The 17,040-nt window shown below is 43.0% G+C and overlaps 1 protein-coding gene and 1 long non-coding RNA gene across 4 annotated transcripts in view; one reads left to right on the forward strand and one right to left on the reverse strand.

Moving 5' to 3' along the window:
* Nucleotides 1-10,946, reverse strand: part of LOC106577129 (folliculin) — a 26,874-nt gene extending 15,928 nt beyond the window's left edge. The window contains exons 1-3 of the mRNA XM_014154888.2: nt 10,635-10,946; nt 8,619-8,822; nt 8,202-8,348 (exon numbers count right to left, since the gene is read on the reverse strand). Of these exons, the coding sequence (XP_014010363.1) occupies nt 8,202-8,348; nt 8,619-8,822 (351 nt within the window). The 5' untranslated portion in view covers nt 10,635-10,946. The remainder of the gene's footprint in view (nt 1-8,201; nt 8,349-8,618; nt 8,823-10,634) is intronic.
* Nucleotides 9,358-16,630, forward strand: LOC106577145 (uncharacterized). Of its 3 annotated transcripts, XR_006760118.1 has the most exons (5): nt 9,358-10,492; nt 10,910-11,002; nt 12,008-12,158; nt 14,211-14,536; nt 15,043-16,630. It is a non-coding gene; the product is annotated as an uncharacterized lncRNA (long non-coding RNA). The 3 variants fall into 3 exon arrangements; XR_006760117.1 differs by lacking the exons at nt 9,358-10,492; nt 10,910-11,002 and adding an exon at nt 11,145-11,248; XR_006760119.1 differs by lacking the exons at nt 9,358-10,492; nt 10,910-11,002 and adding an exon at nt 11,577-11,595.
* Nucleotides 16,631-17,040: the final 410 nt, after the last annotated feature.

A 17,040-nucleotide genomic window follows, 5' to 3' on the forward strand; every position in this document is an offset into this window, starting at 1 on the left:
CTGGGTCCAATCCCTCAAGAAAAAGGACTAGAAACAGCCACGGTGGGACAGACCATACCAGGTGCTACTGGTGACAGCCTTTGCAGTACGAATAGCAGAAAGAGCCACATGGGTCCATATTACACACTGCAAGAGGGTAAGACACACTGACACTGTCGAACAAACACAGAGTTAGGAGAAGAACCGATAACCAGGTCAGAAAGGAGGTAAGAGTAGAGTTAGGGAAGGATGTCTCAATAGAGTTCTATGTAGATCAAATGGGGTCCTTAACCTCCTGGCAGTCTAGGACTCTGACTTCATGGGGAAGATATCTGTGCAAATCCCTGTGTAACTCATGGAATCAGGTCATAGCTCACACAGAAAAAGAGGGCTATGTCAATCCACACACCCAATATAGAAACAGATGGAGCATCGTAAAGGTCAGGGTTTTTGACTGTAACCCAGAGCAAGGGAAGTATTGCATAAAGGTACGGATAGCCATTAAAAGTGTAAAGAAAGAGGATTTAGGGATATGGTATGTTGGATTTGACCAGACGTCGGTTGACACTATGGTATCATTCAGAGTAGGAAAGCTAGAGGTGAGAGATAGTTCCATGACTAGCCAGAATACAAGCACAACCCCTGAGGACATGGATATCCCCCATGGTGCTGTCCAGAGTCAAAAGACCGGTAGGAATAATTCAGGCGAAAAATCTAAAGGAAGTGATAGAGGTGGAAACCGGGTTTGGGGATTCTAACCTATGGTTGGAATGGATTCAGTATACCGCTAGGTCAGTGGTCAAGGAAGAATGCTATGCATGCGCAACAGCCAAACCTCAGTTGACAACCATTCCCTTTCCACTCGATGGAAGTAATTCACCCAGGGGTGTGGCGTGTATGGTAAAGCTGTTCATGAAAACAGGGAAGCCAGACAACGACAGTTGTACTGAATTGCATTATTTGTATCCCCATGTGCCCACTAGGTCTCGACTTCCCTCTTTCACAGTCGCGGGAGGAGACTATTATTGTCTGGCCCGATACTTCCCCTACATCCCACCCGTGAGTGCTGTAAGGACATGCAATAGGACAGAGAACGTGACGACAACTGAGACAATGAGGGATCTGACTGGGTGGTTGAGTCTCGAGGATTTTAGTGAGATAAAAAGGCCTAGAGCGGATGTCTGGTGGTTGTGTGGGGGTATGAAGCTGTGGCCTAGCCTGCCTACAAATTGGACCACTACTTGTGCATTGGTACAATTGGGAATGCCTCTCACCCTTATCAAAGACAATGACCTAGTGCCAGGTAGAAGAGAGAGAAGGAGTGCTCCGTCAGGATCCTTCGACGATAGAATTTACATTGATAGCATTGCGGTTCCAAGGGGGGTGCCTGATGAGTTCAAAGCTAGGAATCAGATATGGGCTGGATTGGAATCAAGTTTTTTTTGGTGGTCGACCACCAATAAAAATGTGGATTGGATAAATTTATTATAATCAACAGCGGTTCATCAACTATACCAGGGATGCGATTCAAGGGTTAGCAGAAGAGACAGCTGCGACCACTTTAATGGTATTGCAGAATAGGATAGCTTTGGATATGCTTCTGGCTGAGAAGGGTGGTGTGTGTGTGATATTTGGACCTGAATGCTGTACTTTCATCCCCGATAACACAGCTCCAGACGGATCAGTGACTAAGGCCCTGGCTGGCTTAACCACCTTAGCTCATGAGTTAGCAGAGAATTCGGGGGTGGATACTTCCCTGACAGGATGGTTTGATAAAATGTTCGGGAAATGGAAAGGTGTTGTGAGTACTGTGTTGTGGGCTGCTTTCACCTGTGTGAGTGTGCTTGTGTTGTGTGGATGTTGTCTTGTCCCATGTGTGAGAGGTTTAATCACCAGAGCTTCAGAGAGATCGATGACGCAGCAGATGGTGAGATATGGACCGATTCCGCGCTCCGACTAGTGGGATGGCGAATACGGGCCTCCAGGCCTTGAAGATGGCTCTGTTTCTTTTAACCATGAGGAGCCAATGTTTGATGAAACCGTTTTCAACGTTTAGGTTGACTGTTCCTTTAATGATGATTATGATGAAAATCCTGTAAACGAAGTGTCATAATTGGAAATAGGTCCAGGACAGTCATTGATGAGTATCAGATGTATATTCATGTATTGGTTTTGTTAACTCTTGTATCACAATTGTGTTTACATATAGCGTGTGATTAAGTGTGTTTACATATAGCGTGTGATTAATTGTGTTTACATATAGCGTGTGATTAAGTGTGTTTACATATAGCGTGTGATTAATTGTGTTTACATATAGCGTGTGATTAATTGTGTTTACATATAGCGTGTGATTAATAGTGTTTTCATATAGCGTGTGATTATCAAAGTGTATTATTTAATCATTTAAGGGTGGAATGATAAGAGAATTATCTAATAAAGGTAAATTAATCAATAATCCATTATTAATTAATAGTTATGTAGCATGGATAATGAATAATTAAGGTACTGAATGGCTAGTCCCATAAGGCCTAGTAGAGGCCCGGGACAAAATGTGTATGTGTTTTAGTGGGCCTAAGAGAACAGTAGGCATCTGTTTGACCCGACCTAGAAACTTGGAGAGACTTTGGAGAAAACCGGGAGGTACCTCTCCAAGGTTTCTCTAATCTGGGGGGGGGGGAGCACGGACAGCGCTGGGTTGTGAGAAATCCGAGGAGTGTTTCATATATCTAGTGCTTGTGAAGTTTGTATGTGCTTTAGCAGGGAGGGAACTATAAAATAAATGTCTTTGTTATTTGGACCTCAGAACGTTCTCTGAATAAAGCCGAATGTACCTTTTGCAGATGCTGAGTCTTTGTCTAATTATTAACCCATTGTCTTACAAACCTTGGGGATTAGTCAAAGTTTATTGATTGCTAATTATTATCATTAAGATATAAAATTCCATTAACAAGCTTTTGTAACCTTTGATGCAAGAGAGAAAGAGACAAGAAAGTAGTCAAGATGACTAGCTTGATTAAGTCTCCTCCATGTATATCTCACTAGGTCGGGGTTTTTTAGTCTCCAAATATCCACTATTTCTAATGTGTCCATAATATTTGTGATTTCCTTAAGGGCACGGTGATGATAGTTTGTAGAGTGATTACCTTTACGGTCCATTGAGGTACTTAACACTGTGTTATAGTCTCCTACCATAATGATTAGATCATTTGTTGCCTGTAAGTTCAATAAATTGGTATAAATGTTTTCGAATAAGTGTGGATCATCCTGATTTGGACCATATAGATTAATGAGCCAAATGTCTTTTTCGTCCACTTTCATTTTCAAAAGGATCCACCTTCCTTGCGAATCATTCCTGATTTTTTGCACATTCAGATCGAAATTTTTGTTAATTAATATCATCACACCCTTTGAGTTCCTTTGTCCATGACAAAACATTATTTCACCACCCCATTCCTTTTTCCATGCAACTTCATCTAAAGATGTAGAGTGAGTTTCCTGTAAACAGTATATGTTATATTCCTTTTCTTTTAGCCATGTAAAGACTGATCTTTTTTTAATAATCTGCCAAACCGTTACAATTATAACTAGCTATACTTATTTCACCCCTTACCATAACTAGATACTATTCTCAGGCTAAATTTACCATAATTAGTGATTGTAAAGTTACTGCCACCAGAGGTATATTGAAGGTCATAACTAGAGCTTTCAAATGTCTGATATTTAGAATTCAAGAAATAGGTTCTAGCAATATTCTTTTTATTCCCTTGCCTGTTTGCCTGTGAGCCAATGCCACAGATGTTCGAAAATTGAGACAAATTATGTGTGTAACAAATCTGAGTAGGTTGACGTGTATGATATTGGATATGATATAATGAGAGTGTGTATGATGTCTGTATAAGAGTAAGACTATAATGTGTGATGTCCAAATAAATAATAACTCTGCCAATTTGCATGTTTGAGTGTCTATGTGTGTAACATGTAGTGCGCATAGCCTTAATATTCATAATTGTAATCCATATCGTATCACCATCATAGTTGCATCATAATTACCTTTAACATAATTGAAAAACACATCCCAGCATTTCCATAGCAATTGACGTTTCACATGATCATGAGAGACCTTGCATTACTCTAGAGAGGGCTTCACAACAGTACAAATGTATTCCGTACAATATGTTATTATTCACCAATGCCCCTATTTTGATATATATAAACTTGTTGACAAATACATAAAAAGATAGACAAACAATAAACACATTGAATTATAAAACAGTTCTCGACAATAGAGAGAGAGAAGAGAAGAGAAAAGAGAGAAAGAGGGAGTGAGAGAAGAGAGCGAGATCAGGTGTGTGTGTATGTATAGGTCCGTATGTGTAAGCAAGCATGTAGTTGAGTACGTGTGTGTTCATATCCACCTCATAATGTTCAGATATTTTAAACAGTTCCCATACCTTCTTTTTTTTCGTAACCTGAAGTCCCTGTAGAATTTAGTACAGCCATGGTGTTATGGAGCTGTCTCAGAATAGCTGTCCATCTATAAAGAGTTTGTCCACAATGATAAAGGCACGCCTACCATCCATCCTTTGTTGTCTTTGTACCGGATACAGTCTCTTACGACTTTCGTTTATCTCCTTTGGAAATTGGTCACTGAGACCGAATTTGGTCCCTTTAAGCTCCCTTCCTCTGCTTTTGATCAGCTCCTTTTGTTGGTAGTGTTCAAATGTTGCGATGATCGGTCGGGGACCCTTGGTCTTGTCGCTCCGAGTTCCAAGTCTGTGTACTCGGTGGAAAGCCACCTTGTTTACTGTCTCTATAGGAAGTTTCAATGTGGATTACATGAATTCTCTGATCGCGCCCTCTGGATTATTAGATGCGTCCTCAGGAATACCAGAAAAAAATTGATTTTCACGCATGCTACGACTTTGTATGTCTAGTAGTGTCTCCTTCATCACCCTGTTTTCCCTGAGTAGACAATCCATGTTGGAATCGTGTATTTTTACCTTGGCTGTGAGTGTCTTGTTTTCTCTTTGGAGCTTGAGAATTTCACTCTGGCTGAACTCCAAACTCCCCCTCAGCCCTGCTACCTCCTCACACAACTTTTCCATTGTTGCATGGATTCCAGCCAGAGCACTAGCCTCTACCTCAATGGTAAGTAAATCATCCGTGTCTGTAGATAAATCTGTTTTTCTTTTTTTTTGTCGTGTTAAAGTTATTTTGTGAGGTGGTTGGATCTTTCCACGAAGGGGTATGTTGTTCCTCCATAGCGTAAAGCTGTTGGTACTCGTCGATTTCCCTCAGGATCTGCTTGGTATCCAGATTGGCTCTATACTGCAACCAGTTGTTTTACAAAAAGATAACAATGAGTCTTTCCCACGATGACGACAGGTGTCTGTAGTACAGCCAGCTAGCACTCGCGGAATCCACGCAACAACAAAAAAGGAACACAAACTTGCAGTCCCAGCCGTAAAGGCTAACCGCGTTGTGGAATCCTTAGTAACAAAACTTTAGTTCGGATTAAAATCGATTTAATGAAAATGTTTTAATGTAAACAACAAACCAAGTGTAGACAGTACAGTGTCCTGTTGCGCGCTCTCTTTTTGAGTGTTTGGTTGGTGTAATTTTAGCGGGGGAAAAAATATTTTGCCTGGTCAAAATTCTGTGTGGCTGGTAGATTTTTTTTATCTACCTGCCACAATGGCTGGTGGCCCAAAAAGTAAATGTTATTTTGGCTTAAAAAGTAAATGTTATGCCCTGTTGGCTTAAAAAGCCACACCCAATAGCTGCCAATTCATTTCCATCAATATTGTACCGGTCTGTCTGTGTGGTGCACAGATTTGTTCATCACTCCGTGTGTAGCCAGTTGATATGATAACCATCTCGTGGGTTGATAGAAACACTTCCCCAAAAACCTTCTCAATTCCAGGCTTACCTGGCAGAAGTATATCATGAGTAAGTATATCATTTGTATCTATTATTTGGTTATTTGCTAACTTTGCCATGAAATGAGCAGCAGCAGCGCAGAACCATCGCTTGACCGGCACATTCCTCACACCCTAGATGCACGATTAAAAGGGCCAGAGGCGCAAAGTGGAACTACACTCCAAAATAATTCGTTTTTTGTTTTCTTCCAGACCCCCCCAAAAATTGTCTTCTGCTGTGATTTAAGCATTGACATGGACTCAGTACATCCAATTGAATTGTTTCTCTATGAACAATTGTAATTTTCAGAGTGAAAATTCAAACTGAGAACATAATTTGGGAATATACAGTTGAAGTCGGAAGTTTACATACACCTTAGCCAAATACATTTAAACTCAGTTTTTCACAATTCCTGATATTTAATCCTACATAATTTTTACTACATAGTAAAAATTCCCTGTCTTAGGTCAGTTAGGATCACCACTTTATTTTAAGAATGTGAACTGTCAGAATAATAGCAGAGAGAATTATTTCTTTCAGCTTTTTTCTTTCATCACATTCCCAGTGGATCAGAAGTTTACATACACTCAATTAGTATTTGGTAGCATTGCCTTTAAATTGGTTAACTCGGGTCAAACGTTTCTGGTAGCCTTCCACAAGCTTCCCACAATAAGTTTGTTGAATTTTGGCCCTCCTCCTGACAGAGCTGGTGTAACTGAGTCAGGTTTGTAGGCCTCCTTGCTTCCTTCCTCATGATGCCATCTATTATGTGAATTGCACCAGACCCCCCTGCAGCAAAGCACCCCCACAACATGATGCTGCCACCCCTGTGCTTCACGGTTGGGATGGTGTTCTTCGGCTAGCAACCTTCCCCCTTTTTCCTCCAAACATAATGATGGTCATTATGGCCAAACAGTTCTATTTTTGTTTAATCAGACCAGAGGACATTTCTCCAAAAAGTATGATCTTTGTCCCCATATTCAGTTGTAAACCGTAGTCTGGCTTTATGGCGGTTTTGGAGCTGTGGCTTCTTCCTTGCTGAGCGGCCTTTTAGGCTATGTCGATATAGGACTCGTTTTACTGATGATATAGATACTTTTGTACCAAGTTCTTTTGCCGTTGTTCTGGGATTGATTTGCACTTTTCACACCAAAGTATGTTAATCTCTAGGAGACAGAACGCATCTCCTTCCTGAGCGGTATGACTACTGCATTGTCCCATGGTGTTTATACTTGCGCACTATTGTTTGAATGAATTTGATTTGAATTGTTTGATGAACGTGGTACTGTCAGGTGTTTGGAAATTGCTCCCAAGGATGAACCAGACTTGTGGTGGTCCACAATTTTATTTCTGAGGTCTTGGCTGATTTCTTTTGATTGTCCCATGATGTCAAGCAAAAAGGCACTGAGTTTGAAGGTAGGTCTTGAAATACATCCACAGGTACACCTCCAATTGACTCAAATGATGTCAATTAGCCTATCAAAAGCTTATAAAGCCATGACATCATTTTCTGGAATTTTCCAAGCTGTTTAAAGGCACAGTCAACTTAGTGTATGTAAACTTCTGACCCACTGGAATTGTGATATAGTGAATTATAAGTGAAATAATCTGTAAACAATTGTTGGAAAAATGACTTGTGTCATGCACAAAGTAAATGTCCTAACTGACTTGCCAAAACGATAGTTTGTTAACAAGAAATTTGTGGAGTGGTTGAAAAACTAGTTTTAATGACTCCAACCTAAGTGTATGGAAACTTCCGACTTCAACTATATATAAAATATTTTATAGGGCCCCCCTTAGAGTTGTTTAACCATTATTTTACCAGGTATATTGACAGAAAACATAGTGCACTACTTTCTATTGTACAGTAAGGACACGGAAGAGTTGCAGGGGAGAGAAGAAGAATGTGCCTATTTGAAAGCTTGAGAAAAAAAACTTTTTTTTTTAAAGTAGCTCTCACGCTAGAAAAGGTTGGAGACCCCTGTTATATATTGTCACATACACCGAATAGCTGCAGTGAAATGTCTTGTTTATAGGGTCAACCATAGTACAGCCAGCACCCCTGGAGATAATTAGGGTTAAATGCCTTGCTCAAGGGCACATTGACAGATTCTTTATCTTGTCGGCTTGGGTATTAGAACCAGCAACCTTTTCGTTACTGTCCTAATGCTCTAACCGCTAGGTTACCTGCCACCCTTAACTTAAGGCTTGTGTATTGACAAACAGTCATGAGTCTTAATGCAAGAAAAATGGCAACACGCACGCTCACACATACACACACAAACAAACACACAGGTGGTTACCTCACAGCTGAGGCTGCGTACGCAGGCCTGGCGGACCACACTGAAGAGCTGGGGTTGCCTGGGGTGTTGGTGGCTGAGGAACCGGATGCCTGTCTCACTGTCCACACTGACGAAGCCAGGGTGAGACGCTGGGAGAGACCGGCAGCCCTGACAAAGAGATGGAGAGAGACAGGGAGTGAATGAGAGAGAGAGAGTGAGTGAGTGAGTGAGTGAGTGAGTGAGTGAGTGAGTGAGTGAGTGAGTGAGTGAGTGAGTGAGTGAAGTGAGTGAGTGAAGTGAGTGAGTGAGTGAGAGGGGAAGAGGGAGAGAAAACGAGATGGCCAGAAAGAATAGTTATTAGACAAAACAAATTAGTCAATGTAATTTCTATTCTGTCTGTTCAGCCCTTCACTCATCTCACACACACATCTCCCTCACCTCGCACATGTCTCCTCTCTGTGTAGCTGAGCTGTTTGCCCTCATGGTGAGTCCCTCTCCCTCTCTGTCCGACTCCCTGTCCCCGGGTATGGGGGCACCAGCCTGGGAGGGTGTGGGGGACGGGGGGTGCAGAGCCTCGGTGCAGAACAGGGTTCGGGGGCCATGGAGCTCACAGAAATGACAGAGAGCTACCAGAGCATTCATCTGAAGGGGGAGAGAACAGGGCCGGCCCACCCATTAGGCAGGATTAGGCCGCCTACAGTGGCAGATTGACGAGGGCGGCATTTTCAAAGCTAAACTGACCAAGTACCAACAACACGCTAACCTTCGGATTTCAGTGTATTAGTGGGGTTTGAAAAAAGCACCCCATGTTCAATGCCGCTATTACCGAATTTCCTGGAATCGCACAAGGTTGGTATTTAAAAAAACATTTTTCTTTGTTATTTTGCAGACGCTCCCAAGTGGCACAGCGGTCTAAGGCACCGCATCTCAGTGCTAGAGGCGTCACTACGGACCTTGGTTCGATTCCAGGCTGTATCACAACCAGCCGTGATTGGGAGTCCCATAGGGCGGTGCACAATTGGCCCAGCGTCATCCAGGTTTGGCCAGGGTAGGCCGTCATTGTAAATAAGAATTTGTTCTTAACTGACTTGCCTAGTTAAATAATAAAAGAAATCTAGAGCAACTTGCAGTAGTGAGTGCATATATTTTCATATTTGTTCATACTGGTCCCACGTGGGAATCAAACCTACAACCCTGGCATTGCAAGTACCATGCTCTACCAACTGAGCCACACGGGACCATACGAAGTTGTGACAATCTGGATACCACCCAAGCCTACTTACTGTCTAGGAGTTACACCCAGTGGGCTAAATTGTCATGATAATCAGTGGCTTCATGTTTGTATCCATACATTTTTGATGAGATGATCATAGCGAAAAATAAAATACTTCTGCATTTCCCGCTGTGTAAACACATTGATTCTCATTACATATAGGCTCTGGACAACTTCTGATAAAGTTTGGTAGTTGATATTCAGAGCTTAAGGAGCCAAAATGATTAGTCACAGGAATCAGGATTAATAAAGCCAATGCAAATGCCTGTTTTACAAAAGGTAGGCCTACCACATGGATGGGCATTCTAAAAATGTAAGGGGGGCCTAAACTGTAGGCTACACCTCAGTAAGCATGGGTCAATGTCTTTTGAACGTCTTCTTTGGGTGCTGTTCGAACCCGCATCTTTAAAAAAAAAAATGTAGGACCAGCCTTTCAACACCCATGGACCAAAACAAATCTGAACCAAACATAGACATTTATATTTGGTCCGGTCCAGGCTTGATTTCAACCTCCACGGACATATGGTCCTGACCAGCCTATATTTGGCTCAAACATAGACATCTATAATTGGTTCAGATTAGATCCGGTCCGGACCCAAACATTTTACCAGACCAAATCTGTACCAATCATAGACATCTATGTTTCACAAGTTTGGTCAGTAAAGAAAATTAGAGTACAGTATAATACAGCAGAGCACAGTATAGGAACGTATAGTTCAGTACAGTAGCACAGTACAGTATACTGTATTGTACCCTACTTTACTCTAATGTACTCCACCGATGTACTTCACTTTTCATTCCTAACCTAAAATAAACCTAACTTCAACGTCTGGAAAATATATATGTTAGATGGCTTTTTAACGTAATTTTGTTTACTGGGACCATTCTAGTTTGGCGGGGGTATAGGAGGTCGACAATTTGTTTTGCCTGGCCTATAGCGGCAGAACAGCCAGCACCTGGCCCGGGAGAGAACGGCCAACACCTGGCCTGGGAGAGAACGGCCAACACCTGGCCTGGGAGAGATGACTGGTGATCAGAGGTGTGTTATTGTCAATGCTTTTGTCTTTGGATTCAGTGTAAACATTGATGATGTATTACCTTTCTGTGTAATCAAGTTGAATTGCTGGGGAAAGTTTCCTACAACCTTTCTAAATGGAAACCTATAAATCAAGCACACTTACCTTGATTAAAGCAGCGTGAACAATCACTGCAACAAATTACAGGCGATCAGATTGCATCAAAACATCACAAAAGGACATTACTGACAAGCTAACCCCTAGCACAGCACGAACAAATGTCTCGAAAACAGATCATGATCATTTTTCTTAAAAGCATGGGAAATAAGTCGCCAATGCACACGCAAGTTCTAATTTCTAGTTTATTCACAAAAGTAGTCTTGTTGCTGTATTAGCCTTTGTTTATACTTTTTCACTGCTCTGGTACGCTCGCTCTCTAGGTTAGTGGTTGTCGTCATGTGATGAGGGGAGTCACGCGCTTTGGATCCAGGAGGACCGCACAGATGACGCACAGTTTTGGTATACTCTCTTCGGTAAGAAATTATAACAAACTATTGTCAATTTATAAACGGCCTAGTATAGAAAATATTATAGTATCAATTGTTTTGAGGATTTGAATGATTATTTAAACGAAGAGAAGAAAGCCAGTTCTCATCACTGACGTACATAGACCTACATTTCCCACAAGCCCCCTCAGTACAAACATACCAAAGGTCAAAGTGCACATTTACGGTAGCTTCAGACAGAATCTGTGAACAAGTTAGAGGGTGTACATTCAGGTAACTAACAACAATAATGTGTCATAATGCATATATTATACAGTACTACAGTATCGTTTTATTAATGTTTAACATGTTGGTGGCATTGTATAACTTGTTATCTTAACTCTTGGGTGTGTTGTAGTTACATCCTCATTAGGGCAGGCTACCTCTCAGCAGGTATATTTCACTGGTCACCCCCAAAGCCAATTCCTGCTTTGGTCGTCTTTCCTTCCAGTTCTCTGCTGCCAATGACTGGAACGAACTGCAAACATGAGTCTCCAGCTTCAGAGATATCTCCCTCACTAGCTTTAAGCACCAGCTGTCAGAGCAGCTCACAGATCCCCGCACCTGTACATAGCCCATCTGTAAACAGCCCATCTATCTACCTACCTCATCCCCATACTGTATTTATTTATTTATCTTGCTCCTTTGCACCCCAGTATCTCTACTTGCACATTCATCTTCTGCACATCTACCATTCCAGTGTTTAATTGCTATATTGTAATTACTTCGCCACCATGGCCTATTTATTGCCTTAACTCACTGTATATAGACTTTTTGTTTTCTTTTGTTCTACTGTATTATTGACTGTATGTTTTGTTTATTCCATGTGTAACTCTGTGTTGTTGTATGTGTCAAATTGCTATGCTTTATCTTGGCCAGGTCGCAGTTACAAATGAGAACTTGTTCTCAACTAGCCTACCTGGTTAAATAAAGGTGAAAAAAACAAAAAAAACAGAGTTAACACTTTTGTATAATAATCTTTTACACCCACAGGTTGATTGACTATGGCGTCAGAGGAGACAGGTGTGCCTTTGGACTGCTGAGAACCTGGAGGACAGGAGAGCACAGGAGCATAGAGCTACAGAGGGGCCAAAGACAGAGGTCCCAGCCAGTCCCAGCCAAGATGGACCTCAGGTGACGGCAGGTAATGTTTTGTCATTCAGTTGGATTCTGTGTGCACTGCTGGTACGTGTACACATATGAGATGTAGGCCTAACTAGGGCATATACGCTTCTTTAGAGGCAGAGCAGAAATGACGGTGAAAGAGAGTGTTCATATTTTGATAATTACACAATACTGAAGTTTATCTAGGTATGGTCAAATTATGAAGGACCGTTTTTAATATCGTGGTACCTAGGAAGTTGGGTGTTCACCAGTCGAGGCTGGTGGGAGGAACTATATGAGGATGGGCTCATTGTAATGGCTTGAATGGAATACATGGAACGGAGTCAAACGTGGTTTTCATATGTGCGATGTGCTTGATATCATTCCAGGCTTTTCAATGTGACCATCCTCCCATAGCTCCTCCCACCAGCCTCCACTGGTGTTCACCCCATCCTCATCTTCTCTAAAGGAAGTCTGGGTTTGCCTGAGTAACGATATGTTCCACACTGATTGTATCTTAAGCTACACTCGCAATAACATCTGCTAACCATGTGTATGTGACCAATAAGATTTGATTTGATTTGTGTTGTTAAGTTCTAATTCTCAGAGTAAATAACTCAACGGACACCATGAAAGCTTAACCAAGTTTATTTCTTCCCAGAGGATCAATACAGCTGCATTAGACAAAACATGATTCCACCAACACAAGATATATATACTCCAATTTAGGCACTCTTCCTTCTCTCTAATCGGTACATATTTTATGGTTCGACAGGAAGACGAAGTGATGGGGTAATAAACCATTGTTTCTCCCTTAAGGGGATCTGACCTGACCTCAGCCCCCTTGATGCCTAATCCAAAGATCTCCACCCGTATCCCCTATAGCAATCCTGTGACTTCCTCCTGTCCACCCAACACATTCCAAAGCCATCTGACTCCTATAGATAACCATTAACTTCTGATGTAAAAACCAGTCTCTATCACTCCTCAGATACTATACTTCTGAGTATAACAATGTTCCAAGTTTAACCCAGAATCTAACAGTGTATTCATCAGACAGTATGATCTCTCTGAGATCTGCTTGTATTATTACCTGTTATTACTTTTCTATTATCTCTCTATTGTCTTTCTCTCTCCTTTGTTGATTAATTAACAACCCTGTTGTCTAGGTATTAATTGAAAGGAAAAACCAAAAACCAGCAGACACTAGGTCCTCCATGGAATGAGTCTGACACCCCTGACATAATGAGTCCTGCTTGTCCTAATCAGAAGTTGCACAACGACAGGCTCATTAAAGTGAATCTGATTTAGTCGACTTTTATCACTTATATCTGCACCAGAGCAGAAACAGGAAGAGATCAACAATTTCCATCAGCACTCAGTAACGTTAGCTGGCCCAGAATGTACTCTCATGTCCATACAGGTAGGTAGGTAGGTAGGTAGGTAGTTGTAGCTATTACCTGTAAGTGAGTTGTAGGCCTTTCTGATTTGTTGGGGAAGACTTTACTGTAGACCAGTGGGATGTCAGCATTGAAGGGTCCTATCCTCCCAGAGTAAGTCAAAGCAACGTAGAATGCCACTTCTGGCCTGTCTGTGAATACAATTTCATGTATGTTATTTCACATTGTATGTTATTTCACATTATATGATATAGTATACACAGTAATCCTACACCTGTAAAGAAAATGTAAATGTGGCGCAGTGACTACATTTTGTGTGTTTTCTAACCAGCATTCTCCTTCTTCAGCTCCTCCACCTCTCTCACTGGCACTCAGTCTGGCCTCCTGGGCTAGAGAGACACTTCAGAGCAAATATGAACTCTTCAAAGATCTGTCATCATTAAGCCCTTTCAATACTGTACCTGAGTTCTCATTCTCACTGGCTGTCCCTGGCCTGCATGGCTGACAGTTCTGCTGCTTGGCCTGGAATTAGAAAGAACAAAAACAGAGAACATATTTTGAGAGCTGTAGATCCTTAAACTGTTACAATGATAAATAAATACAAATTCTATATTATCTTTTCAGCTCTTTAATATTTATTTCAGGGACTGCAATAACATACAGAACAATATGCTATTTTGTTCTCCCCTCAGGATCAACCAAGAAGCTCTGCATGTGTACAGCCGATGATGTCATCTCTCGGATACTGTGGGACCCGTCGGTGGAGCCGGCGGACTTTGTGGTGGGGTACGTGGACCGCTTGGGGTGCTGGAGTGGCCCTTCTCTGAGTTCAACTGGGACATCGACCCCTGCGATTGTGACTACTCCTCTGAGCTACTCCTGCCCAGACACAGGATTCACTACTTCACCCATAGAGGGCGTAGAGTCTGGGACCGCAACAACAGGACTGACGGGGTGTTTGGATCCACTGGACAGTGTCTGGTGGCCCCCTTTGGGCAGGAGGAGGAGCAAGAGCAGGGTAAGAGAGAGCGAGGAGGAAGCAAGGGCGAGGGAGGGTGGAATGTAGGGAGAGAGGGTGAGGGAAAGGAAGGCAAGAGGGTAAGGTGGGAGAGAGGGCGAGAGGGAGGAAGGTAGGGAGAGAGGTCGAGGGTGGGAGAGAGGGAGGGGAGGGAGGGAGGTAGGGAGAGAGGGGAGGGAGGTAGGGAGAGAGGGCGAGGGAGGGAAGGAAGGAAGGATAGAAGGCGAGGGAGGAGGGGAGGGAGGGAGGGCAAGGAAGGTAGGTAGAGAGAGCAAGGAAGGTAGGTAGAGAGGGCGAGGAAGGTAGGTAGAGAGGCGAGGAAGGTAGGGAGAGAGGTCGAGGAATGTAGGGAGAGAGAGGAAGGGAGAGAGGGAGGGAAGGGAGGAAGGTAGGGAGTTCCACAGCTCTAGAACCTGGATTAACATATTGTTCTACTTCACTTTGTTAGTCTATAACATGTTTTTGTCATTATGTTTGGTTAACCTTCAAAATCTGCTTGTTGGCAGGGACAGGGACACAAGATGTTGAACAACAAGACCCCAAAAACGACCACCGTGAATCAAGAGAAGAACAAGATGGAGTCATCACTACAGAGGAGGGTGAAGAGTCCCTGATAAAACAGGATGTTGAAAACGGACACTTGGAGGAAAGAAATCAGAGCAAGACAATTATTCAGATGCCTGAGTCGACCAGACCAGGCACAGGAAGTACTCCACTGAACCAACAGGAAGCAGGAAAATAATCAGAACCCTTGGAAGAGGACGTTGGGAAGGATTCCGTTTTAGTCGTCATAGTATCCCAGAGAGAAAGCGAGAGCAGGGGGGAGGAAGGTGAGAAGGAGGAAGAATGGAAAGATTACTGGGATGGAGAGAAAGGCCCAGACCTAGCCCAGTGTCCGTCTGTGCCTGTGGAGCAGAGAACAGAGAGGGGTGGAGGCCGGCCTTCCAAACGTAAGCCCACCCACTTCATCACCTTCCGGGCCAACACTCCCTCCTTCCAGCACCTTCAGGAGGAGCTCACTTTCCTCCTCCCCTCATCCACCCCTCATTGATTGCCCCCCTCCTCCCTCCACGTCACCCTCTGTCTCCTGGTCCTCCCCGGCCCAGCCGAGGTCACTGGCGCTGGGGAGATGCTCCAACGCTTTGCCTACCTGGACCGCAACCCCCCTGTGGCCGTCTCCTTCCCCCTGAAACTGAAGCACTTTGGTGGGAAGATTCTCTACCTGAGCCCTCAGCCTCAGCCCCACCTCCAGCAGCTAAATGCTGGCCTACAGGAGGCCTTCAGAGAGCAGGGCTGGCTGCACAGGGACTCCTTCAACCCACGCTACCATCTCACCCTGGCCAAGGTGAAGGACCGGGAGGGGGCGAGGGTGTTTGAGGGGGTGGGGGAGCTGAAGGTGGATAAGGGGGTGAATTATGGGTGACTGCCTATAAATAGGCTACACCTGTGTAGCATGGGGATGACTGGGGATGGGTTTTATGAGACACTGTGTTTGGTCTGTGTTTGTGTTTGGTTAGGTATGGAGGTGCTATTTTACAAAGCACAGAACCCACATTTCCACACCTCACAGTCTCCATAGTTTTATATTGAAAGGTGCGATATGCAGAAATCGCTCCGCCATTTCCTGGTTGCTGAAATTCAAATAGAATGCCTAATTTCAGTTTGTGACCAAACAAGCAATCATTGCTGGTTTTGTGTAGAGAATCATTGTACCATCTAAACCGCTGTAAAATATATTTTCAATAACCAAAATATTGTATTTTCAGCTTTTTGAAGCTGGTGTACAAAACCGGAAGTAAAACACACAACAATGAAACTTAAGAACGGGAAGCATAGAAATAGCACTGTTCTTAAGTTTCATTGTTGTGTCTTTTACTTCCATCAGGGTAACTGCATCTCAACCAATCAATTCTTACTTTGCGTCTACAGACATGATTTTATAATTGCAATAAGATGAATTTAATATGAATATTTTAATATAATCCAACAGAAACCCACTGATCGCTGCTACGTTGATCATGTAAAATGTCTGCTTTTACAAAGAATTATGACATTTGGATTGCCAAGGACATTAAATATTGAACTTGTAATTTTTGTGAATGTCTGAGTGGTGATATTTCTGTGTAACAGCAGAGGGATGGGGGGAGGATAGAGGGATAGAGAGCTGGATGGACAAAGGAGAGAGAGGGATGGGGGAGAGGGAGAGAGGAGCGGGAGGGATGAAAAAGGAGAGAGCGGGATGTAGAGGAGAAATAGATGGAGAGAGGGGGATGGAGAGTGAAGAGGGATGTATGATAAAGGGAGGATAAGATGAGGGGCTTGAGAGAGGAAATAGAGGAGAGAGGATGGCTGCTACAGTATAGTGCTGGGACTGAATGGAGGCACGGTTAACTCTCTCTGAGTAACTCTTGCATACGTAATATAATTTTCTCTCCCCCGTTTTCCTCCTAGATACACGCACACTAGTGTGTTCTCTCTCTCTCTCACTCCCGTACGCTCCCTTG

Source organism: Salmo salar, chromosome ssa02 (assembly GCF_905237065.1).
Source record: "Salmo salar chromosome ssa02, Ssal_v3.1, whole genome shotgun sequence".
NCBI classification, from domain to species: Eukaryota; Metazoa; Chordata; class Actinopteri; order Salmoniformes; family Salmonidae; genus Salmo; species Salmo salar.